Genomic DNA, 26390 nt, shown 5'->3' with positions numbered 1-26390 from the left:
ATAATTTCCGTGGTTTGCCAAATAGTTCTGGGAAAAAAAATAGGCGAAAATCTGGACCATGTATGAAATAATAGAGGGCTTTCAATTTGAAATGAGGACTTTAATTTGAAACAATTAGTGTCCTTGCATTAGTTTGTGCCTCAGTATTGTGCTAAACCAAGCAGCTATAGCCAGTCTAGCTAGCGACCACATGGAACAACAAAGCCTCAAGGTGCATCACTTTGAAATCGAACAGCACCAAGAAACTCAAGGCGCCAGCAGTTACAACAAGTATCGGAAAATATCACCCTTGTGCAATATGAATTTACACGCACAGCCAGAAACAAAGTGGAATATCCACACTTATTTGTTCAGAAGTGTTCACAAATGAAAGCTTAAGTTATCCCTTAATATTCCTGTCAAAGATGTAAGAGCACATGCTTCCATTGATCAAGGAAAGCATAGCTCTCCCTAAAAAAACTTCCCTGTGTGCCAAAGTGCTACGAAGACTGAGGAATGAATTGTTTGGGAAGAACATGCAGCAGCAGGTATGGTGGAAGAAGAGCATTACGTACCAACATCAACACATTATACGAACAGTGAAGAACACCAAAGGAAGCATCATGATTTGGGTCGGCAGGGCCTCGACAGTTTGCCATCATGGAAGGGAAAAATGAACTCCAAATTTCATGAAGGTATTTTACAGGATAATGTCCAGGTGGCTGTCTGCTATCTGAAGCTCAGGAGAAGTTGGGTGATGCAGAAGGATAATGTTGAATGACGACAAGAGATCACATCAAACATCAAAGACATCGAAAAATATGATTGACCGAAGCAGTTATGTAAAGAAGAATAGTCCAAAATTCTGTTGTGAAGGTCTGATCCGCTGCTACAAGTAACATTTGTTTAAGGTTTGTGTTGCCACAATCTGTGCTATATACTGTGTATTATCTAATGTATCACGTGCAAGTCTCCTTTGAAAAATCAAGCAATTAAAGAAGATCACCATAAGCAACTATATATAAGGGAATGAATGAAAGAGATTGTGATCTGATGTCCTGCTGGGTATCATGATATTTCATTTTTGCAACAGGTTTATAAGTTTAAACCAGCAGCAGTTTCCTTTGTGGAAGCTGTCTTTTTAATCTTTACAGTCATAATCAACAGATTACACACCTCACTTTAGATGACAGAGCTAAATAACAATGGCCTCTTTAGATCCAGTTCCTTAACCTAACCCTGTTTCTCTTCACACTTCACTGAAACAGATCCAAAGAACTAAAACCAGCTTTGCGCTTTTTCATTTCTCATTCTATCTTATCATATTGTATCAAATGCACAGGCAGCTGTCATCACACCCTTTTTCTGGGCATTTGTTGTTGAGATAGTTCACGATTTGTAGCAAATCTGACACACCTGACAGACAAAAATATCTTTGAAGTCCTGCTTCAGTGCTGCTATTGGTGAATAAAAAAAACTCTGCAGGCAAAACCTGAAATCCACAAATTCAGAGTTGTGTCACCCATTTTTTTCTCCAGAGTTAACTTTTGCTATCACGCTGATGACTGCATGATGAAATGTCATGGCAATCTTTGAAACTCTCGAGTTCATTTTTCAAGTTGAATGTCTTATACAGTCTGGAACATCACGTGTGGGCACAGCAGTTTAGTTTTAAAATGTCCTCCAGAAGAACACAGTCTCTTATATGACACCTATATCAGTAAAATGACATCTTTTGTCAGCATCTTTGAAAACCATAGCAAAAAGAAAAAGAAAAGATCACAGTTAAATTAAACCAATGTCAGTTTTATTATGGCAACTGGAAGAATTGAAAATACTGGATTTATTTTCATGAATTCATCCAAGTATTTTTTTTTCCTTTCCACATGTTAGTCACAACATTTAAGTGACACAACACAAGCAGCAATTACTCAATAAATCATAATGAAGCTTTATGATTGCCACTCTATCATCTTAGCCATTGTATCAGAGCGCAGAGCAAACGATTTGTCTGTGTCTCCCCTGATGACGCTGTGGATCCAAGGAAGATACGAGGAAATCTTCATATAGACTGCATACGCGGAGCTGCTGCAAGATTTGTCATAAGAAAGGATGCCTGCAGCAAAAATGTCCCCAGACTCAGCATCTGTGACAGCCAGAGCACCTCCCGCATCACCGAAACAAACGTTCCAACTATTCACGATGGAACTGGTGCAGAACATGTTGTCGTCTACAGCTGGTGTGAGTGGACTGCCCGGGTGTTCTGATTTACATGTGGACTGACTGGCTATGCCAAGTATAAGGTGTTTGAGTGATGTAGAAGGGGTGAGATGGATCCCCCAGCCCCAGCCAGCAATAATCCCTGCCCCGATGTTGGTCAGGCCCTGGCCGCTCTCTGGCAAAGGAATGGGGGTGACTTTATCACTCATAACCACAGGCTCCCTCAACTGGATCAGAGCCAGGTCGTTGTCCCAGTCAGTTTGGTTCTGGAAGAGCGGATGGAGAACAACCTGCAGGTTGGGAATGTGAGAGTTTTGGTTTTTAATCTGCCTTTCCATTGTCAGTAAAGGTAAACATGGGCTCCTTAGTATTAAAGTACATTCAAAAGCTTTAAGCTTTTTACCTGCATAACACAAAGCAAAAAAAACAACCACTATTACTTTTATTTCACTGTAAGTAAATAAGAAAATAGCCAAAGTAAAGATAACAATTTCTATTTAGTTTTGATTTGCTAAAGTGGTGCAGCATTAAAAATAAGGTTTATACTGAAAGAAAAATTTAAAATAATATGAATATGAATAATAATACAAAAACCAGAATAAATAAATAAAATTACATGGCATATTTGTGATGTACATTATACATATTTCAGCAATTCACCACTATATATTGGACATCCATGGAAACCTTGAAATGAGCTTAGACTAGTCCAAAAAATGTTAACAACTTTTTTGCCCACCTTTGCAACAGCGACCTCTTTGGAGGCAACAGCCTTGTGTGAGATTCCCAGATACACTTTAGGGATGATGGGTTGTTTGCCCTGAGTGTCCTGACGGGTCTTCCTAACGAAAAGGTTTCTTCCAGCCGTCAATACCCAGCGGTCAGAGATGAGCGCACCACTTGCGTAGCCTCCGTCCAGGATGCTGTCGGAGAGGTAGACCATGGCCTGCCAGGGGACATGAGGAGCCAGGGTCCCCCCAACCATTCGCCTAGATCGGAGGGATGCTAACCTCGAGACTGGGAAAAATAAATGTTTATTTATTTACCATATATTTGTTTTCCTGTTTTTGAGTTAGATAGTATTCTCTAAATATCTACAATGTAAATGTAGAAAGCTGTGGCCAACACAACACAACACAACACAACACAACACAACACAACACAACACAACACAACACAACACAACACAACACAACACAACACAACACAACACAACACAACACAACACAACACAACACAACACAACACAACACAACACAACACAACACAACACAGCTTTTGAGGCCACTGATGATATTTTGCTGAATAAGATGCATGTAGTGGCTTTTTATAATTCTGCTTAAAGCGAGTTGAAATCATATCTTTCTGACAAAATTCTTCCAGTTGTTGCTACTGTTGCTCAAGCAATTTACTCTGTATAGGGACAATATTTATATCCTACCTCAGTGATGCAAAGTCAATTTTTATGCTGTTGATAACATCTCATCTGCAGCTGAGTTCACCACAAACCAGAATTTCTCTAGGTTACAGCTCTTTGATATAATATACAATACAATACAATATTTTTAACGTTTGTTCGAATCACCAATAAGAGGACATGTATGAATTTAAAAAAAAGCACCAACCTTTGATGTTCCAATAAACTTTATCGGTTTATTTGCTAATTTCTTCCAATATTATATGTTATTGTTTGACTAAGTGTGTCTATATTTGTGATGACTGTTGTGTAAGACTGACTCATGTTTTTCACTGGAATATCTGTAATCTATTTATTTATCTTTTCTAGTTTCAGACGGGCACAGTCGTCAGCTTCTTGCCCGGCGCCCACGTTGTTTAAATAGCAAATTGTACTTTTGCCCAACTGAGCTGCACTGAATGCGTGATTGTCTAAAAATGAGGCGTAGTAAGGTGCATTGTTGGTGCTTCGCTATCTTAATGCAGTTGAAAGCGACTGCGTGATTGACCAACAAAAACCTGCTGTTTAGACAATGATGCAATAATTTAGTGTTATTTTAAAGGTGCATTATTAAGAGTGATATGCACCTGCACAGGTAGGTGCACAATGTGCGTACAGTGCTTTTTACACACACAGGGACATACAGCAGCACACAAAAATGCAAACAAATTTAAATAAAAGATTAATATCAATGTAATATTGATGTGAAAGATGATTTTTGTGTACATCAGTCTGCTCAAGCTGTGCACTTATAAGACCCATTTCCTCTGTGACGCATTCCTTCTCCAACTTCACACATCTGCTGTTATGTAACATGGCTGTTGACCTCATTGAGGCCTCCTTATTAAATTACATTTTACTAATTCCTTTCCAAAAACTCTCTTTTGAGCACAAATGTTTAGAACACTTAACTGTTTGAGAGGCTTTGCTTTGTTAACAGCACTCTTGTTCTTCTCCATTTTCCCTCAAGTAGAACTTAAACATATTGAAGAAAATATGACCTGTTTACACCAAGGTTATCATGTTATAGCATATGTGCTGCAGTAATTAAAGCATACTGTTATCACATCCAGTGATGCGCTGTTAAACAGAGCTTTGCTGTCTGAATGCGACACTTTCATGGTTTCTCCAGAAGGAGTGGCTTCTAATTTATTCATCATAAGGAAATGAAAAGAGAGAATCCATCCACTCGCTGTGCTTTTGATCCCCTCGTCTGTTGTATGGCACAGATAATCATGAAATCATGATCCCTTCTTCAAAGTAATAGCAACATCTTCAGTGTGTGGATGGCTGCGTTTTGCACAATAAAAACTAGCTGTTCATGATCATTCATCATTTTTTTAATTCTACACCCTTTACAGCTTACCAAGAATGATCTCAGGTGTCTTGTTAAATCAACTCAGTAGAAAATAGCTTGCAATCACTTCATGAATGAATTGAATGATTAGTGTAATATATTATATAGACTGCATGAATAGAAAATGGATTCGATGGGTGTGTGGACATGTCAAGGTTTCCTCATCTCAGTGTGTTCATATTTTTTTATGGAAAATAACATTCCTTATCTTATCAATACATAATGACATGCCTCCAGGGGGTTTGGTACCACCGTTCGCTGGACTCTTGTTGTTTGATTTATTTTCTTCATCTTTATGGCCTGTTTAAAAAGAAGCTGGGAAGCGCATATTTTCCCTTTCAGACACCTTAGCTTCAGAGCCAGATGAACAATGTCTGAAATGAGCAGTAATACCCTCAGATCCCACAGGAAGGCCTGGGCCATTTCATGCAGGAGTAATTTATCTGAACCGCAGCAGTCAGGGTGGTACAGTATGAATGTGAACTGTAGTCTCAGACAGCTGGAGCCTGTGGGTGATGTTGTTTGGATCTTGGGATCGGCCTTTGTGTACAAATGTGGGGTTGTATTCTGACTGTAAATGTTTTTCCATCTTAATTCTGTTACATCCTGTAGGTTGTGTTTTTATAAATGCTACAACAACCTGTTTAACCTCAATGTATGCCTTAAATTTAACTTGTTGTTTTACACAATCATGTCACCAAGTGAATCATTTACAAGTAATGAAGGAGTAATAACCTTTAGTGAAGAGCCACTTCACTTTTAAAACTCCCTGCCTGATTATCACAGGGACACAAACGCAGTGTTGTCTTTTAAAACTCCTTTTATTTTATCTCATGGTTTTCTCATAACTAAATAATGTTGGACTAGTTTGGACTGATTTTACCTTGTTTAATCTTTCAGTTTTTGGATCTTACTTTGCTGGTTTATTCCTTCATGGCTGATTTTAGTCTACTGCATTTTTATCAACTTCTTTAGGGTGCTAAATAAATAAAGTTATTTCGACAAAATACCTGCAGAATTCATCACTCTCTCGTGGACTTGATTTACACCTTGTAAATAGTGCTCAATAGTGTCATATGTCAGCTTATCTACTCTTGTAGATGGTGAACATGAGAAACATTATGCATGTTCAACATGTTAGCATGCTCACATTTGCTTAACTCAAAGCAACCCAGTGCCTTAGTGCAGACTCAGCTGTTTGCACAGGTGGATACTCTCTGTGCTTTATTGCAATTACTGTAGCAAAATATTCGGTTGTATAGTTTTATAATAAATAGAGTCATGAACGAGGAATTGTTTTTGAATAAGACACCAGGGTTACGCACATAGGCATGTTTGTTTGTTACCTGAGCGTCTCATCCTTTCTTCAGTATGAGTCACATCTGCCCAACAGGCCCATGCAGCCAGGAGGACCAAAGTCAGAGAAAAGCTTCAAATTCAAACAACAACAGAGTCAAATGATGTAATAACAATACATATCTCTGTTCTGCTACATCAGTGGAGACAATAAAACCCATATAAAGCCATATAAAAATTAAGAATAAAAGGCAAATCAGTGAAATCAGTTATTTGAGTTTGATAGTTAAGTAATTAATTTACTTGCTTGCTTTACTTAATTTTAATGTATAGAAGTCCCAAAAAACAACTGGATAATTTTTGAAAAAAATTCAAAAGGGATAGAAACCTTTTTATGAGATGAGACTTTTCACAGTAAAAAAATATGCTTTGATTTAAAAATGATAACCTTTTAATTACAAGGCTCAGCTAAAGATTTTAACATTTAGTTCTGAAGATAGCAATATTTATGGTATAACCAGATGTATTGAGACAAAATTAAACATGCCGAACAAATGAATATTTTAACTTACCCCATTTTCCTGATAGTCTTCATCTTTGTCAGTGATAGTTTGAGTCTATCCTCTCAAGTGTGTTGTGTATTTTGCAGTTGGCGGTATTTATTTCTGCAGAGAGGCAGAGCCTCCGCTCTGGAAATTTCTGCTTGGCACAAAAATGTTGATTCCTGGAATCTGAAATAAATGGTTACGAAATCGCACTTTACATCAGCTGGGAGACTCCCCACAGCCTGCAGGAAAAAAACAACACTTATTTATGTTTAAATTTTGTGTCATCCACACATCGGTTTCTTGTATGATAAAAGGAAATCAGCTAAATCTGTAAAATTACACAGTAATGTAAAAACTATCCCAGAACAACACAGATTTGCTTGGTAAAACATGTTGTTTACATTTTAATTCATGCTTTATAAATTGAGTTCTGTTTTTTTAATCTATATTTTACCTATCAAGCTCAGTTGTGGATCCTGTGTTGATTATGAAACAATTTCACAAGTCTGTGTTTTGAAATTATTTACAAAGGAAGACAATGACAGTTTGAACAGCTTGCCTCACAGTGTTGCATCATTGTTTACTAAAAGTAAACACTGTTGACTGATTTTAACATTGCTACCTCTTCTGGATGAGAAAGTAATGGTTTGTGGCAAACTGTGCTGTTTATTTTGTTGTTACAGGAAAGAAAGGGGCATATTGCCTCATTATATTTTTGAGCAGGGAACAAATTCCTATCAGTAAACACAGGACACTGTGTATCAGCAGTAAGTCAAATATGTGCTGCACAGAGGAAAGTCCAGCATTGTTGCTTTGAGTATTTATTTACACTCGGTCAGTGAAAGGTTACAGATGTTTGGGATTATGATGAGATATTTTAATTTAGCATTTTAAATCACAATGCTCTGCTTTAAAAAAAAATGTGGCAGTTGTCAAGTCAGACAATAATCATGGTACAGTAGTATGCAGGTGTGACTGTCAGTTGCCACAATTACAAAATACTTTTTTCCTGATCTGATTTAGAATTTTGTTTTCATCTTCACAATTTCGCACCACTGCTTTTCTATTCAAACAGCTCCCAATGATGGAAATAATCAACCTCATACCAAAACACAAGACTAAATGCACTTTGTGACCGACACTTAAACAAAGAGAGTGTAGATTAAAAAAAAAAAAAGAAAAAAAAAGCTCTGCAATGTATTTTCAACATGTATGTGTTTTTATTTTAACAGTGTGAACACTGACACAGAAAATGTGCGGAAGCCAAAAGCTTCTCTTTTTCTTCCAAACAAGTTCCCTCATGTGACAAGCCTGATTTGATAGATTTAATTTTCACGCTTTGGACTTTAAAATGAGTTTAATTGTACAAGAGGATTGAACATAGTTCTCGGGTGCCTTGAGAAATGATTTCCTGAGGCTAATCAGTTTAAACTTGTAACTGGTTATGAAAATTCAGAAAATCAAACACTGATCTCAAATGAAGTCATTTTATGGTGGCAGCGTCGCCAGCGTAATAGTCTTTAGTGACCTGAGGTAAGTGTACTCTTAACTGGATCAGACACAGAAGCTGTTCACTCAGGAATGACCGCTCTTCTCTGAACGCTCATCACAGCTTCAGTTGAGACTACAGAGATTAAGCACACATATGTTTCAATTGGTGTTATGGATGTTTTTTCCAGCTGTTTTGCAGCTGTGCTGGTGGCATTACTCAACGTTGGCCAATTACTTTGTCCAATATTGGCCAATACTTTGCCATTAAAATTTGTACAGTGTTTCCCGAGTGCATGAATTTGTTGTGACTTTGGTGTTCCTTTGACTTTTCCTCATTTACCGCCATTAGACTAATATTTGTTCAAATAACCAAATACCTGCAAAACTAAATTTGTAGCACTAATTAAGGAAATGTCACCGTGGTACTTAAAAATTATTACTTCAATGAAACGAGAAACTAATGTGAAACTAATGAACAGGGCAAATATTACACCTGCTAAACAGCAAGTTAGTGTTGTGATCATGTTAACCTTTTGCTGTATTTTGGAACCTTTATTTAATAGTAGACAGTCGAATGTGACAGAAAATTGGCCAGACTCCACATGATTGCTATTACAAGGTTAGCATCTTAGACCCCTGAGCCACAAGAACCGCGACCCCCCATGTAAAAAATTAAACAGTGACTGTCACCAGAGAGAAATCATTCAGGTAAATGCTGCCTGTTTTGCTTTAATTATTCAATGCTTGACTTCTCTCAGAGCTTTTGGCATGCTAGTTGGCCGCATGCTATACTGTAGATATGTGTAGCCAACCGTGCCATACCACTACACCACCAATCACTCAGGCTACTGGGCCCTTATACGTAATCAACGTGAAGCCAAGTTATATGCTGTTGGAAAGCAGAACCAGACATACAATATGATCTTTCCTGTAGTTTTTTTATTTGGCAGGTTTAGAAACCCTCGAGGATTAAGTTACATAATGCTGCTCAGCACTGCTGTTTATTTCAAATCAACATTTCTTTAGCATTTATACATCCGGATGCAAGCTTCAATTTCCATTTCAATTTCAATGTGTTTGCTGTTGAATGACAGCCAGTCTCAGGGAGATTTCTGTTTAGATATCGGGCCAAGACAAGGGCGAATCAGTGATATGTCCTTCAATGTGTTGTCCAGTGTTTTAAAATCATATCTGAGGGCAGAGGTCTCACTTGAAAGCTGTAGTCTGTGTACCCTGGGGGTGACAACAAAGAGGATGTGCCAAACCTTCTGGAAACTGTGCACACAGGCCAAAGCCATCAGGGCCAAAGCTGGACAAATGGCCTTGAGAGGATGGATGCATTTCACCTTCTCATGTACAGTCGCCTCTCATTAGTGCCATGTGGCATTGCTCTCTGCCTTGATTTCCATCTCATTGTCTTTTATACATCACAAACAAGAAACTACAGACAGTTTTCAAGCATGAAAAGCAAAAAGGCTGAAAGCTTACAGCAAACCAAAGAAACAGTTGGTCAAATAAGCTCATGTGTAGAGAGAAGAAGTAAATGAGTGAAGTATGGACTGAAAAGGATGGAAACTCTGAGATCCAAAGCCTGACAGATGTTTGGAGCGGTGAGGACCAAAGGGGAGAAGAAGAGAGAGGATGTGGGAGGCACGTTGGAATGTGAACGTGGGAGGAAAGACAGAGAAAGAAGAGTAAAATGCTGCTGTGGACTTTACCTTGAAGCTGTGGGGAAGAGCGTGTGCATGTGATAAGGACCGCAAGCCGTGCACAGGGTGAGGAAAGGGGGGAAGCAGTGAAGTGGGGACTGGAGGTTGAGTGCTCAACAGAACGCGAGAGAGACGGAGGAGGGAGAGTGGAGAGGCTGAATCACAAGGACAGAGAGTGTGTGAGAGGCTTTGTGCTTAATGTGTGCTTCTCAGGAGAATGTATGATGAGGACTACAGCTCCACTTTCTTCTGCACGGGAGGCTTTTTAACTGGATTCTACTTCCACTAAGTCAGCGTTTTAAGACTGGATTGTGATTCTGCTGTCAACCTCCATAACGGTCCATAACTGTGGAGATGCTGGTGAGATTATCCCATCTATGATATCATTATTACAATGTGTGACATTATTATGTTTTCCATATTAGATAGCACACAAGGAGATACTTTTTTTTTTACATGTTTTGAATGCATGTCAAAGTTCTGTTCTGTGTTAATTGAAAATGGATGTCTGTGAGGCTGCACTCACATACTGTACACATTTGTTTGAGTAATTACTTTGCTGCTAATGCTTCACCATTAGTTCTCTTGAATTATATTAATTTGCATTTTGTAATATGGGACATTTTGAAAACTAAGGGGCAGTACATCTTTGGAGTATAAAGCTTGTTATTAGAGTGCTGCAGCTAAACAAATATTACTAAGCACAGCACTGTCATCTAATTATTCAAATTAAGTGACTAATAATGAGCAATGCTTTCTAAAGAGATAGATTTATATGGCATAATAATCTCAGGCAATACAACAAAAGGTATCATTTATAATAACACTGTAAATAAGGTTATTACCTTTTTCTATTCATTTGTTGTCTCTTGATGAACAAAAAAAATGGACTCAGTGCTCATACCTGCATGCAGTTATTTTTATTTCTTTCACCAAGAAAGACTGTTGAGATAATACTTGAGCATATTGAGTGTTTTCCCAACGAAGGGCAAAACATAGTAGTAGTCAGTAATTATGTTTTCAGTGCTGTGTCCTGACTCACAGTTAGAGATTGCAGTTTAGTGAAAATGTTTCTAGTTCAACTTGGAGTTTAGGAGATTCTATGCAAAGATCACTTCCATTTAAAGTATCTTCAAAATTCTTATTTCCCAAGCCAGAAATTAGTTAAAATCTTTTGAATGTGAAAATAAAACTCAGGTGGAGTCCTGCTTGTCTGATCATTCAGGCATGTTGTTCACTAAAGTGAGATGGATATAACATCCATTAGTAGTGTGTAATTTAGATTGGGACCTATTGATATATGGAGAGCGCACACACACACACACACACACACACACACACACACACACACACACACACACACACACACACACACACACACACACACACACACACACACACACACAGACAAATTATTATTATTTGTTTTAGAATTATTTTAGAATTAGGATAAAATAACTTTGGGAATTTGCAATCACACTATTTGTTTTTTTTAAATTGAGTTCTTATTTTTACAAATATATATATATATATATATATATATACACACACAATGTTTTTTTTATTTTACATGTTGTTGCTGGGGAACAGAAAATTAGGATTAGCCTGGGAAAAATGTTGTATCTTGATAGCTAAACACATGTTCGTTCTTATAATTAGGTTTTTGAATACTAGAATGTTATGTTCAGTGGTCCATTGGGAAAGGACAGTAAAATGATAATTAATGATTCTTGTAATCTTAATTATTTATAATAATTTCTACTGGGAACTTTGAAAAGTGCTTAAAAAGTATTTTAGTTCTGGGTTCCCTCTATATGTAAATTTGCTACCCTCTTGGTTCCTGTACTTCTTCACTTGTACTATCCAGGAAGTATTTCCTTGTAACTTCACATATATAAAATATTTCCACAACAATGTGCAACCTTAAATAAAAATCAAACATTCAGTTTTATTACTAAATGTTAAAATACTTGCCTTTTTTTGTATTTAGATAGTAACTATTTCAAGGAATTTTATCAACAGAAACACTAGAATAAGAGATAAACTATTGTTGGGAGAGTAAAGCATAGCAAGAATAAATGCTGCCAGAATTTGTTTTTAGAGAAACACAAGAACAAAAATAATCCCACAAATGTAGGCGAGACACTAACAAATAGAGATAAAACAATGATGACAAGAGAGTAACACTGGTTATGTTTCCATGTGTGTGTGTGTGTATATATATGAATGTGTCAGTAGTGCAGTCTTCTGGCAAACACAAGGGAAACAAACACAGACAGAATGACAGGCCAAGACGTGAAGAGAAAGTCGTCTATCTGCTCATGTGCTGTGGCAGTCGGTCTCTGGCGGCTCTGAGCCGGCCTGTCTGTTATTACTGCACATGACCCTTCAGTGCGTGGGGCGACCTGGCCTGAGAGCCGCAACCAGGCCCCCACGGTCTCCCTACATATGCCTGAATCTGTCACTCAGGGACACAGCTCTGTCAAAGAAAATTCACTGCATGCATGAACAACAGACGAAACACAGCTACTCCAGCACAACGGTGTCCACACAACAAGAAACGAACCAACATCAAAGGGGCCCAGTTCAATGTCAGTTTGATTTGTGCACACGCAATCACATATTGTTAATGAACACTTGTTTGAGCAACACACTGATCACACTGTCTGTAGAGATGTTAATACCAGGATGATGTATTCTAATGGCTACGGTGATCCTCTGACTTTCCTTTTGAGCCAGTCTGACTTTTTGTCTCGTGCTATCTGAAGCCAGTTGCACAGCTGTAGATTCTTCTTCTGTTTAATTTGAGGTAGTTAAGGACTCGCCGCGCTTAGCATACTTAAAGAAAAAGTACCCATATTTTCCTATCATTTTGGTTCCAAGTGACTTTTAAAATCAGTGCAGTCAGTACTAAGCGAGAGTGCTTCATTGGGAGCCATGAAACGGGTTGTAGTGTTAGACTGTGTATAAAAGTGGACGTAACTTCAGTGTCTGGAATGTGAGGCCACATTAAAGTGCAATGGCACAGATGGCTGCTAGGGGTTGGCTCCAAAATGGGTCTGGCTCTATGGACTCCCATTCAACTTCTCTCACTGAAATACATTCAATAAATCTTTTTCACAAGTCATAACGGTGTCATTCGCAAAATCTTCTTCGTTTTCTGGTGGTCCATCTGAAAATAATCCTATCATTAATTAGATATTAGGCCTCAGAAAGTGGTATGTTTGTGGGCGTGTCTGTTTGACTGAGAGAACTGTGGTGCAGTCAGGTTTCCGCAAAAGGTGGGCGTAGTGTCCTCGAAGATCGAGTCAGATTCATCACTCGCTGCATGGCAGCTTGTCCAAATATGATCACTTCTGGCTCCAAAATAGCAAGATGGTGACCGGCAAAATCCAAATTTGAGTCTTCAGTACAGCAGTTCACAAACCACTGAGGGTATGCTGTGACAATTTTGACCAAAGTGACTTCTGCCAGCCAAAGAAGAGAAAATATCCTTGACCAAAGCACTTTTCTAAAGAAAAGTGGTGTTCCTGGAGTGAAAAGAGCTGTTGCAGACAGAATTGGTGTAAAGTTGTTTGCTGAAGTTACTCTTTGAAGAAACAGTAAAGAAAGACTTCTCCTTTTGTTTCTTGTCAGGAACCTTTCCATAAATCTTCAAAAAAAAATTAGCATTTTTAGTGGATGTGCATTGACAGTGCAGATTTGCACCAAATTATTACAAATTATTGTAAGGCATGCTGAAGTACTGTCACTCAAAATATTGTCCCCATTAGTCAGTTAGACCTAAAATGATGTGGAATAGGTTACAGGTGGAAAAACGCCAAAGTTTCCCTTTAAGGCAGCTCTGTAGTTTTTCACTGAAGACACTGCTTTAACTTAAAGGATCAGATGCTGTCACCCAGTGAATATGACAAAGAGGCCTGCTAACTCATTCAGCATGGTACAAAAAGTGTGATATTTTGAAAGGCCCTGGTGTTTTGTTTATAATCCAGAACTGATTTATCCTGTTCAGACATGAAGAAGCACTTAACTTTTTCTTTGTATCTTGAGATAGCAAGTTTTGCTAAAAAAAATAAGGGACAGGGTTTACAAAGGCCAACACAGTAAAATGATGAACCATCATCATTGAATCTTCTTTTGGTATTCAAGATAAAAAATAGATGTAGGACAAGTTATACTGTGTAGTCTTTTATTTTGCCCTTGCTCAAACCACAGGTAAATCTGTTCTGGTTGTGAATATGCTGGGATCGTATCGCTCTAACTGTTGTGTGTGTTTGTATGCTGTCTTTGCTGTCAGCTGCTTGTCTCACTACGCCTGAGGTCTTGCCACAGGGAAGACTTGCGCCTGTCATCTTCACTCAAGGTAACGAAAAAAAAGCCCCTTAATGAGGTTCATCGTCTATCCTCCCAAAAATAATTTTCCTTTTGTGTAACCACCAGTAAAATCATGCAAATTAAAAGTAAAATAATTGTGTTGTTAAGGCTTCAAAACAATTGCCTGAAGGTAATGAAAAGTCCTTCCATTCTACAGGCCGGTGGTATTAAATGTGAATTATGTAGACATTCATTTTTTTGACATCCACGTTTACACTGCATGACTCAGAGATAGCATAATACACATAAAACCTGAAGCTGAGTCAAAGGCAAAAAAAAAGTTTGACGTCAAAATATCTTGCCTTCCCCTCCTACCCAGAAGTATTTCAGGTGTATTCAGGAGATTCTTTCAAAATGTTAACACTCAAAGCAATCTCTTTAACATCTTGGCCTTGATCACGCTGTGATGATTTCTTTTTGTTGTTGTTGCTGGATCTGAGTGTCACTGACACAGGTGTGAAGTTTAGATCAGAAACTTAAAGGAAAAGGGATTTTCTCATAATTGGACTTCCAGACAGAATAATAGAGGATGATGCTGTAAAACCCTGGACCACATTTATTTTACAGCACATCTGACCGTGAAACATGTAATTTACGAGCATTGAAACTGCAGAATGGATCAAGTCTGGTTAAGCACCCGGAGTTACTAAAAGCCAGCATCAATTGTTGGGCTGAGACTCTGCATCTAACAGATACTATAATGCACTAACCCGGTATCATACCAACGTGTGTTAACATCCGTCAGTCCACGAGAGCACACTGAGTCAGTCATGATTTTCCTCACCTATTGGTGTGAAAAAGAAGGCGGTAAGGTTTTAAAAAAAAGAATGGTTAGGGTTTGGCACAAAAACAACTTGGTTAGAGTTAAGAAACAATTTCTTTAGAGAAATCCACACAGTCTTTTCTCATGGACAAACACCCCCACCCTACCCTGCTGTGCAGACTTCAGCACTTTTGCACTTTGTTAAATGACCTCTATCACCTCAGTCGTGGACCCTCATTTGTCCGTTAATTTTACACCAAGTTATGGTAACGTCATCCTCTAGTGGACTGACAGGTGTATTACACGCTTTGGTGTGATACTGGGCTAGTGATATTGTAGCTATAATCTGTTTCTTACAATGTAATGAATCAAAATACAACATGAAAACAAGTGCAATAGCATGAAAGTGGTTGCTTGTAGTAATGAACCAACAGAGAGTTGTCACCTGAATCTACTGCTCCCCTCGGCCACATGAAGTTAAAGTGAGTTTCTTTCATTCTAGTGAGCAACTTTGTTGTTTTGGTTTAAAGTTCCTGATCTAGTCTAGTTTTTGGTTGAGAGCAGAGGTTTGCAGCAAAAAAAGCTTTACACTATCTGAAGAGCATTTAGGAGCTAAAGAGCTTTGGGAGCTGGTAGAGACCTAAAATAGAGCTAAAAGACAGTCAGTCAGCCGTGATTCTAAATGAATGGGTATGCTGCTATGAAGCTGATGAATGTGTAAATAAATAAAGTAAGCAAGTTAATCAAATTTACATTGAATAACTTGCTGAAAAGTTTTCCACATAATCTTAAAAAGTAATGAAATGTCACTTGTTTTCACGTCTTCTCTAAACTTGTTAAACCAGTCAAAAACACAGGCTGCTTATTTTTTCATCAGCTTTGATATTTCATGACTTTTTTAATGTGATGAGTGTTTTTTTCTGGTTGGAGTCTCAGAGTCCACAGCCTCAACAATTTATAGGAGAAACATTTAGCAAGTTTTATTCTATTTACACATACAGCAGTGGGGGCTGTGTTTAATGACACACAAGACTTAATTCCTCAGGAGCCACAGCTGTGCATTTACTTAAGCATGCCTGAGCCGCTTGCCTAATAAATAAACACTGTACATGGATGTCACTGCCTGTTGGCGAACAAGGCGCAGAGTGTTTTCAGAAAGACATATAATTTCACAGAGTCTTCTCTCAATGCTAGTATGATGACAAGTAAACACCAAGCTAGCATTATAGAGGATTTAGACAGTGGCATCAATCAGGTAATCAGGAAGTAATTCAACAGTCCCCCTGCACTGTCACCTGAGGCAGTAACTAGGCCAACTGGGATTCATGCCATGCACACATTTCAGGATTATGGATGATGAGGCAGAGATACTGGGAAGCTCAGGAATATGGCTCCAAAAAACAACAAATACGGAAAGTTTACAGGCACAAACCAATCCACTATCTATTTATATACAACTAATCAAATATGTTTTGAAGGAAACACAATGCAGACTAGATTATGTTTTATATTAACATGAAAAGGAAATCTCACAAGTCTTAAAATGCTGTACACTGAAATATTCAGTCTTGCGATACACTATCTGCTTGTGTGACTATTTTTAATGGCTGTTTAGGCACTGACATACTGGTCATACTGGTTTCATACAGAAAAGGGCTGCAGTGACTTGAGACACAGTGTGTTAATAACATTTCATTCATTCCACACGATCCCTTTACCACGCTACTTAACCTAACCCCAACTACCAAAGGAGTGTGGATGCTCCCCACACACCATCCAACACACCCACTTCACTGCAACTGTGGCCACTGATATAAATGTAGCACTTCATTAACTATGAACAGAATCCAGGCAGTGATGACATTCGTTAGCACAACAAAACTGGGAAAACAATTATCCAAGAGTTCCAACAGTATTATGTATTATTATTATATAATTTCTACAGGAGGCAGAGTTGACAAGCTGCACTCAGATGAAGGACAATCTGGACTGAAAGAAAACCAGACTCAGAAAACTGAACTGCTGAGAAACCCGGAGCTAAGAATGTTGGGAAAAGAGAAGACTGGGCTCTTGAAAATCAAATGCTATATTACAGAGCCTTTAAAACAAAAGACGCCGGCAGATTGAGACCACAACAATCCAACACAGAAGAACCACTTAGAAACTGTAAAGGATCACATACTGAACAAACAGGAAAGCCCTGCTTTCACAACAGATTGATATGAAGCTGGTTTTGCCTAGTAACTGGAAATGTTACCACAACTTTAATTCTAGAAGAAATTATGACAAAACTGCTTTTCCAAGAGTCCATACATCTCATTCAGTTCTGTCAGAAACATTTTGTTCCCTTGTGGATGAATGTTTTGTAACAATCCAAATAATGGATTAACATGAAAAGTGTTCAAATTTGTACAGTTCATTGTACATTTTTTGGTGAAAAAACAAAGGAGATAAAGTATGCAGAACATAACTAGTGTATAAAGCATTGGGAGCAATATTAAAGTAATATTAGAATAAATTTGTTTCATATACAATCAATATTGTCCAAGCATCTCACGTCATTACTGGGAAGTTGTTTTTCACTATGTTACCTGCTAACAGGGGATGTATGATAACAAAAAAATGTGAATTTATAATGTACAAGATTGATCGCTGCTGTCACCTAAACATGTGCAGCCTGACAGGCCAAACCAACATCAGCACAAAGTCCGTTATGACACATTTTCAATTTTTCACCAGCAATACACAGAGATGTATCAATGTGCAAAGCAAATACACTCATCCACACATACTGAAGGCTGAGGTGCATCTACTGAATGCAATTCGAATTTGTGTTTATTTACTTCACACAGATGTTCTAAACAAATGTTCTAAACATTACAGAGTAAAAGTCTTAAAGCCACGTTAAAACTAATGATAAAGATGAAAACTTTGAAGGGAGCAGCATGTTTTTTATAAGCACGACATAGTGATGCTTAATTCAAAATGTTAAGGAACGTCAGCTCTTTGGGTGTGCTGTTAACACTGCTTTTGAATATGATTCACAAAAGACAAAGGCTTGTTCGGTTGTATTATATCATACCCTGGCTTCCTGAATTTAGATTGATATTCAAATTCAAAGTAATCATTCATATACAAACACGTTGTGCACGCAGACAAGCTTTAACGTCCTTTCATACGCAATTCCTCGGAGTCTTCATTAAATCCTGAACAATATGTTAGTGACAGAACGTACACACACACAAGTGTTTTCTCCTGCTTCTCAAGAAGCTCTCATTAGTCTGAGGCTAATTTATAGTTGATAATAGAAAAAGTATTCAGTCTCACAGCTGTGATGTTTCTGCACCCAAAGCCACTCTGCGAACATGGGCTTTGGTTTGGTTTTGCTCTGGTCTGAATATGTCCATTCCTGTTACCCTTTGTTTTCTCGGATGTGCGTACCTTCCTGCTCTCCAGCCCAATGAACAGCATAAATGATTGAAGGACCCATGTATTTAGTTGTCAGCTGAGAGAGACATTTGGTACTGAACTCTGAGTTTCGGCATGGGTACTGACAGCATCGAGGTGCTTCCAACAGTGTTAGGACACAAGAATAACATGTTACCACAACACACAAGTAATGAAACACAGTCTGTACTCCACAGCCCAAGAGGAAGGTCTATCTACCATTTATACCATAATCACCAAAGCAAATTGCATATATCTGTAGTGTAAACTTCACCATAAATTCACTTTACACCCTCCAAGACAGACACATGATTGGATCGATCATTTATTATTTGACCCAATCTTCCAGCAAAACAATAAACAAAAGGTATTTTTGAGAGATGTTCTATGTGCAGCCATTAAATTCACATAGATAGAACAAAAGATAGAATGCAGTATACTTTTAATTGTGGTCTAATATCAATGGCTTTGAAATAAGATAGCTATAACCTAATCCTCACTATAAATGCAAATGATGCAGATTAACATATTAAAAGTGAGAATGTTGGCAAGATATTCACTCAAAATTAATTCCCAGCTTGAGTGGATATGGTTTTCTAGCTAAAAGCTTTTGAGAAGGTCCAGTCAGTCCTTTGGGCTCTGACAGTTATTCAGGAATATCCGAATGAATACCCTTCATTCAGCCACATCAGGCAACATGAAGTGTTTACTGTTTTTGACTTCCTGAAATGTCATGCTGTCTGACCAATTTAATGTAATTTAAATCTGATGACATCACAACAGGTGTTACCGGTAAGACTTTCACATCCCTCACGGTTCTCTCTTGTTCTTGAGCTTAATAGCAAAATGTTGTATCTGTTCACGCAAATCGAGTCCTGATTGAACTGCATTTAGACCATCTAAAGCTTTCTGTCTTTTACACATAATGGGAAGGTTTCGTATTTCAGTAATTAATGCTGAACAGCTGGATGTAGGGTTAGCTCTCCATTAGTAAGAAAGATTTGCTCAATTCAGCTCTTATAAAACTAAACCAACGAGGTTGTGTTTCTTTTTAACAAACAACATCTGGCATCGCAGTTGTTTCTACATTCAAAGGTCCTTCGCATTTCAGCAATCTTAAACAATAAATAATTACAACTTTGATGGCAGTTGGAGGGAAGGACTTTTGAAGGTGTTTTAGTCCACGAGGATTTAAATGAAGCTGAAATGGGCGACGAACATTAAGGGGTTTAAACACCGTGTGATGAGCTTGGCTTGTGGTCCCTAAAGTCTGATATTTTACTTGCATGGTTGATGGAAGAGTGAGAGAAAGTTGTGAGAGCGCTTGATATGCAGAACTTCACACGGCATTTTACAAGACTGGATTATTACTTGGACAGATGGTTCAACTGTGATCATCCATCCATTATCAATACCTGTTTTATCCTGAAGGGTCACGGGCGGGCTGGAGTGCTGAGGCAGGGTACACCGTGGACAGGTCGCCAGTCCATCACAGGACCAACACAGAGACAGACAGAAACAAAGACCATGCACGCTCTCATTCACACCTAAGGGCCATTTGTAGAACCATCAATAAACCTAACATGTATGTTTTTGGACCCGGAGAGAACCCACGCAGGCACAGGGAGAACATGCAAACTCAGAAAGGCCCCTGGTGGAGGTTCGAACCCAGAACCTTCTTGCTGTGAGGCGACAGTGTTAACCACTGCACCGCTATGCCGCCCTTCAACTGTGATTTCTTTTATTTTTATTCAGGATAGTTTCCCAGTCCAGGACATGGTTTCCTAAGGGTCCTTCCCAGCAACGCATCTCAAGGGTTAAAACCAGTCTGACCTGGGCCATGACTGAGCCGCTACCCAACGTCAGCGTTCCTGGGAGTACAGCAGCTCTGCTGGTGACCACCGACAGTCCATTTAACCTGACTGCAGCTGCTCAGGCAGGACTCGGGTCGGCCCAATCACTGGCCCCTCTCTGCACCCTCTGCTGCTGTGGGTTTCTCAATCGCATCTTGACCGTGGTGTTCATGGTCAGCCTGGCGTTTGCCATCGTGGTTGGAAATGTAGTCACACTTACTGTCTTTGTGCAAACGAGGCAGTCCAGAACAGCACAGGGATACTTGAAAGGTAAATGTTGTAAATAATTTTAACACCCACGCAGGTCACGTTGGTAGTACCAACCTTTTCAATTGATTATTTCATCTCAGAAAATTATTTGAATTTATCATTCAAGTCACAAAATGAAATTTCCTGTTTCTATTCAATGCATTCTTCTAAAGAAGAGGAGAAATGTATCAGCCTGCAACACCAAAGACTTTTGAAGGTCTCATTACAAAGATATAAAAACATTTTGGTAATTTATTTCAGTGCTGTATGTAATTCAAACGGTTGCCGTATAACACTGACCAGATGTGATTATTAATTTAGATTTATATTCCAACACACTCGTTTATTTAATAGTAAAATTAAAGTGTTGACTCCCTTTTGCAGTTTTACTAAATAACAAACATAATGCCAAGAGAAAAGCCTTCATTCCGTTTCTCAGCTCTGTCTTCGTCTTGTCTCTCCGACAGTGTCTCTGGCCATAGCGGACATGATGGTCGGTGTTCTCGTGGTTCCTTTCTCTGTCTACACTGAAATCTCTCTGATGGTGACCACCGCTCCTCCCTTCTGGTACCATGGTAGTTCTACTTCCCCTGCCTCCTCTTCCTCACTCGGTGGACTAGTGAGTCCCTGGCAACCCTGCATGCTGATTGGTCCCGTGTTTGCTGGATGCACTTTTGTCTCCATCAGCACCATCTTCCTAATGACCTTGGAGCGCAGTGTGGCCATCCTGCGGCCACTCCACAAGGACGCCTTGGTGACCCGAAGACGAACTCTGCTCCTCATCCTGCTCTCCTGGGCTGCCAGCTTCCTGCTGGCTCTCGCGCCACTCATCTTCAGCAGCAACTTCACTTTGGAGTACAATGAGTGCAGTCGCATGTGTAACTACACCCCACTACTGTTTGGAAACCAGCTGCCACCTGATGCCAACATTTTGCTCTTATTCCCAGCTTTCGACTTCACACTGCTCGGCAGCACTTTAGCAGTTAATATTGTGTCTTTCACAAGCATCCGACGGTACTCAAGAAAACGCAAACTGCTGTCAGAAGGGAGTCTGAGTGATGGAGGGGGAGGAGGAGGAGGTGGCGGAGGATGCTCTCACAGGCCCTCCTTTTCAGACATCAAAGCTGCCAAGACAATTGGCATATTAACATTTGCCTTCACAGCATCCTTCTCTCCCATCGCAGTGTTTGTGCTCGGGAACGTGGTGGGATACACCTGGTGTAACTTTTCCTTCTTTGCCTTCTGGATTTTGACAGGAAACAGTTGCTGTAATGTCATTATCTACAGTGTCAGGGACCACCGCTTCAGGAAGGGTGTGACCCTGCTCTTTAAACGAGACCACTCCCCCCCACATGGTGAGAAGACCTGAGGGGCACATTCATTCGTTCAACAGCAACAAACATATATTTTGTGGCTGCGGTCCACAGTTCAACTTAGGATGGTTTGAAATGTTGAGAGATGAGCTCACTCACTTTCTTCAAGATGAAAACCCCTCTATGTTTGCACAGTAAATATAAAGCTTCACTTAGCTTAACAAAAGACACAGGAAATGGGGAAACAGCTCATCTGGCTAGGTTAAGTAAAGTGTAAGAACAATGATGGTTTTATTTCTTGGCTCTGAGCCCTTACAGAAAGTTTCCCATGTTTTCCATATGGGACACGTGATCAAATGTAGGAAACATGTTTACCATATGTTGCAACTTATGATAACATTGGGAAAATATGTGGATGGGCTTTACACATTACATCAGGAAAATGTTCCAAAACTACGTTTCCCATATGCAAATTATATGTTTCACGTGCACAATCACATATGTGTGTGGTCACATGTGATCACGTGTTTTTTCTGTTAGAAAATGCAAAGTAAGACGCATGGTTCGAGGGGTTTCACTTAGTCTCTTAATTAATCATAGATGTGTTTTGGGCATTAAATTAAATAAACCATACAGAGTGTTATCTACCATTTCCTTTAAGAGCCAGGTGTGGTTGCACCGTGGTCGATTGCTATTATAACGTCGAATATGCCATGTAGTAGGAAAGATTATATCTATCTATATTCATATTTTGCATGTTTGTGCTCTGCTGCATGTCCCTGTGAGTGCAACCAGCAGAGTCTACGTGTTGTGTACCCTCCTCTGTCGATATTTATCACGATCTTAACAATGTGCCGTTAAAATAACAGTAAAATGCTGTTCCATTGACTTAAGATCAGGTTTTTCTTGGTTAATCGTGCAATCACTGCCTCAAGATCGCCCTGCACCAACCATGCGCCTGACCATACCTCCTTTTAAGACACCCACGGGTGCTAGGATGGGAGCTAGCTGTTTCCCCTGTCCCCTCTCTGCCCCCCTCTTTATACTGAGCTGATCGTTTCCTGGCAGGAACTTTATATTTACCATACATCTATGAGAGTGGTATTAATCTTTCCATCTAACGCTTTGAAAGAAAGTGAATAAGCACAACTGCCCAAATATTTCCTTCACGAAAGTTTTAATAAAAAAAAAAAAGTTCCAAGTGAAATTAATAAAAAAATAACTATTTTAAACATTTAAAAATATTCCAGTTCTTTAATACAGATAATTGTAAACTGACGCCAAATTTAAAAATGTTTGGCCACATTAATATTTGTCTTTGGACCAACAAATCTATTTCTATGCATTGCATGATAAAACAGCTTTCAGGTTTGGACTAAACACACATACTGTAGATCATGGAGGAAATGGCCATTACGTGAATAAACTGCAGGTCCTGGTAGCAACTGTACTGCTGAAACAATCCACATCCTCTCCTCTGGTCTCCTTGTTTCGCCTTAGTCTATCGTCAAACCTCTGTCCCGACACTTTACATCAGAGGGCTTCTATGGGCCTTTCAATAATTTCAGGAAACAAATCTACCGTCTTTACGGGACCTGACAAATGCACTGCACAGCAAATTTTTGTATGTTTTATGTCAGTGGTGGTTTTGCCATCTATTAATTCATAAGGGTTTTTTGTGTTTATAAATGATGCTTCTGACTCCTCATTGGATTAATGTGGATTACAGATGTTTTGATTAAGGGAACAGTTTAGATTTGATTCTGTAGTGTGATAGACATTTATCTGCCTCAAGTATCAGAAATGCACAATATTAGTTACTATGTGAGCCATTTCCATTGTGCCATGTGTCAGACAATATTTTTGTATACAGGTTTTCTTTTTCATTCTATGATATCAGTTGTTTTTGTCATGAAATAACAGAATGATCTGTATTTTTATCTCATCAGTACTGACTAAATGAATGGAATAACAACCACTGAGATTAAGTATGAAAAGGATTATGATTAGAACAGACCCTCAAACTGTGCCAGCCTATCTTTTCAGGGTATAATGTATTTGTAACATAAAATGATCTGTTTCAGCTGTAAGTCATATGTATTGTTTGAAATTCTGTATTGTACAATTTGACAATATAATAACACATATACAAATGAGGTTGATAGCTATTTCTGAAGCATAAAATGGCCAAATGATATGGCCATATCATGTAATTTTGTCATGACTGACAGGCCTTTGATAACTAAGGGAAAACTAATAAGCACTGTAAAGAAGATTTTAGTCCCGCCATTAATTACTCTAAATTGTTTAAAATAATGTGAATCTATAAACAGTGATCCTGCAATTCAGTTAATGTGATAATAAAACCAAGATATTTTGTCCTGTTTATGAAGTACCCGAAAAAGGAATAGTTCAATATCTTGGAAAATCCGATTATTTGCTCTCATGCTGAGTTGGATGGACAGATCAACATTAAACATCCAGGAGACAATAGCTTCACTCATCATATCACCTGGAAACAGGGACAAACAGATCCCCTGGTTGTGTCCATAGGTAAAACATCTCATTTATTTGGTGCATACAAAAATGAACAAAAAGCCACTGCTCACAAGAGTCTTGCACATGACACCAGTAATCCCACAAATGGTTATTTCTGGAACTCATTCTTTGGATGAATTAAACAAGCCAGACATGTGCCAGGCTGTCTCTAATTGGCTACTTACACTTGCTAATTTCATTTGCACAGGTGCATTCGTGCTGTCAAGTACAGAAACATTCAGCAAACTATTAGGACCCAGATAGTGCACTCATACTGGTCCACAAACTGAGAATGAAATGATGGACACTTTTCCCCCTCTACGGTCACCATAATGTCTATGTAACCGAAAGGAAGGAACAACCGACAAACTGTGGCGGTCAGGGAACTTACAGCTTTTGCGAATCGTCGCAGTATACAAATACAAGTTGTGCACGTCCATACAGAAGTGTTTATTTTTCACCTCTATAGTACCTTTATGCTGCTGTTGGATAGAAGTCATCAGTATGTTTATTTCTGGCACAAAAACACGTACATTTTGTATGCCAAGTAAAAACAAAATAAAAACAACAACCAGATATGTTAGTGGGTGATGCATTCAAATGTTATGCTCATTTCTGGTCAGTGCAGATGTGCAGTTTCAGACAACAATACCCTGTCCAAATTCACACACTACGCAAGTGTGGTAAAATGTAAAAGTACTAATGGAAATATACAAATTAAAACAAGAGACTGGGAGGATTTTGTCATCTTTGGACAAAGCCAGACTAGCTGTTTCATCCCCTTTCCAGTATTTATGTGGAGCTAACTGTTTCAGAACTACCAAACAAACATGGTCTCAAGCTTCTCGTCCAACTCCGAGCACGAGAGTGAATCAACGGACTTCCCAAATTATTCCTCTAATGCCAACTGATTGACAATCCAGTTCATGTTCATGGAAGCATCTTTGAATATAAATGGTGCTGTGATGTGGCTGATGTTGACACATTACAAACATCAGGGAATTTAACAATCAACTGAAGGAAATATAATCTAATACGTTAACATGTTTGTGTGAAAGTCCCAGATTGAATGGATAATTATCGTAACTTACAGATGTTCAGGCATTATTTTTCTAGTTTTAAAATCTGTCACAATCCTGGCAGAATCTGAAACATGCAGCATCCTAATCATTGTTGGTTCTGTATAAGAAAACAAGTGATAATTATTGTGCTGACATTGAATCACTGTACAGAGTTGTATCAGTTGTGCAAAATTCATCAATGGTGATTGCATCAGAAATGGTAACAATAAATGTGTTTGGGAACATTTTCATTTGTGACTTTAATGGCGTTCAGTGTGACAGTAATGCCGCCGGTCACTGCTGTAATATTCCCAACCTCAGCAGTTACACAAGCTGCAGGAAAACCACTTCAGCATTTTCCCCATTTACTCTGGAGTATTAATGGCCTCAGCCCAATTGGATCAAATTTGTCATGTTACGTAATGTGGAGGAGAAGGAGCAACAGGAACATCAGGATACCTGTGGACTTAGCATGAGGGAATCTTTGATAGTGTGCAAGTAAGAAAGCAGAGTGAAGTCGAGTGTGCCGTCTCATCTCTGTGCTGGAACAACTAAAATAGCTAAGCTTAAGCCTGAAGACACAGAGAAGCAGATCTTGAAACCTAGTGACCTAAATAGTAATTTGTGTGTTTGCAGGGACAAGGACAGAGTTTGTATTTTACAATTACACTGTTAGAGAGTGATCTTGCACTTTGAGAAGATGTTAAGAGAGCGAGGTGGAAGAGGCGAGAGGCTG

At 38.8% G+C, this 26390-nt stretch overlaps 2 protein-coding genes across 3 annotated transcripts; one reads left to right on the top strand and one right to left on the bottom strand.

Moving 5' to 3' along the window:
- Positions 1–1764: 1764 nt before the first annotated feature.
- Positions 1765–6981, bottom strand: hp (haptoglobin). Its single transcript, XM_069697709.1, has 4 exons — positions 6881–6981; positions 6359–6441; positions 2939–3216; positions 1765–2489 (listed from the first exon to the last, which is right to left on the bottom strand). Exons 1-4 carry the CDS (start codon positions 6901–6903, stop codon positions 1932–1934), a joined length of 942 nt encoding a protein of 313 aa, XP_069553810.1. The 5' UTR covers positions 6904–6981; the 3' UTR covers positions 1765–1931.
- Positions 6982–10084: 3103 nt separating this feature from the next.
- LOC138620467 (beta-2 adrenergic receptor) lies at positions 10085–25890 on the top strand. Of its 2 annotated transcripts, XM_069697708.1 has the most exons (4): positions 10085–10416; positions 14354–14419; positions 20396–20763; positions 21210–25890. In XM_069697708.1, exons 3-4 carry the CDS (start codon positions 20481–20483, stop codon positions 22109–22111), a joined length of 1185 nt encoding a protein of 394 aa, XP_069553809.1. In that variant the 5' UTR covers positions 10085–10416; positions 14354–14419; positions 20396–20480; the 3' UTR covers positions 22112–25890. The 2 variants fall into 2 exon arrangements, with proteins under 2 accessions (XP_069553809.1, XP_069553808.1); XM_069697707.1 differs by lacking the exon at positions 14354–14419.
- The last annotated feature ends 500 nt before the right edge of the window (positions 25891–26390 follow it).

This window comes from Brachyistius frenatus, unplaced genomic scaffold (genome assembly GCF_029030835.1).
Source record: "Brachyistius frenatus isolate BFR_SWC_R1_liver_20210118 unplaced genomic scaffold, ASM2903083v1 Contig_24, whole genome shotgun sequence".
Lineage (NCBI taxonomy): Eukaryota > Metazoa > Chordata > Actinopteri > Embiotocidae > Brachyistius > Brachyistius frenatus.
This window is presented reverse-complemented; position numbering and strand designations above follow the sequence as displayed.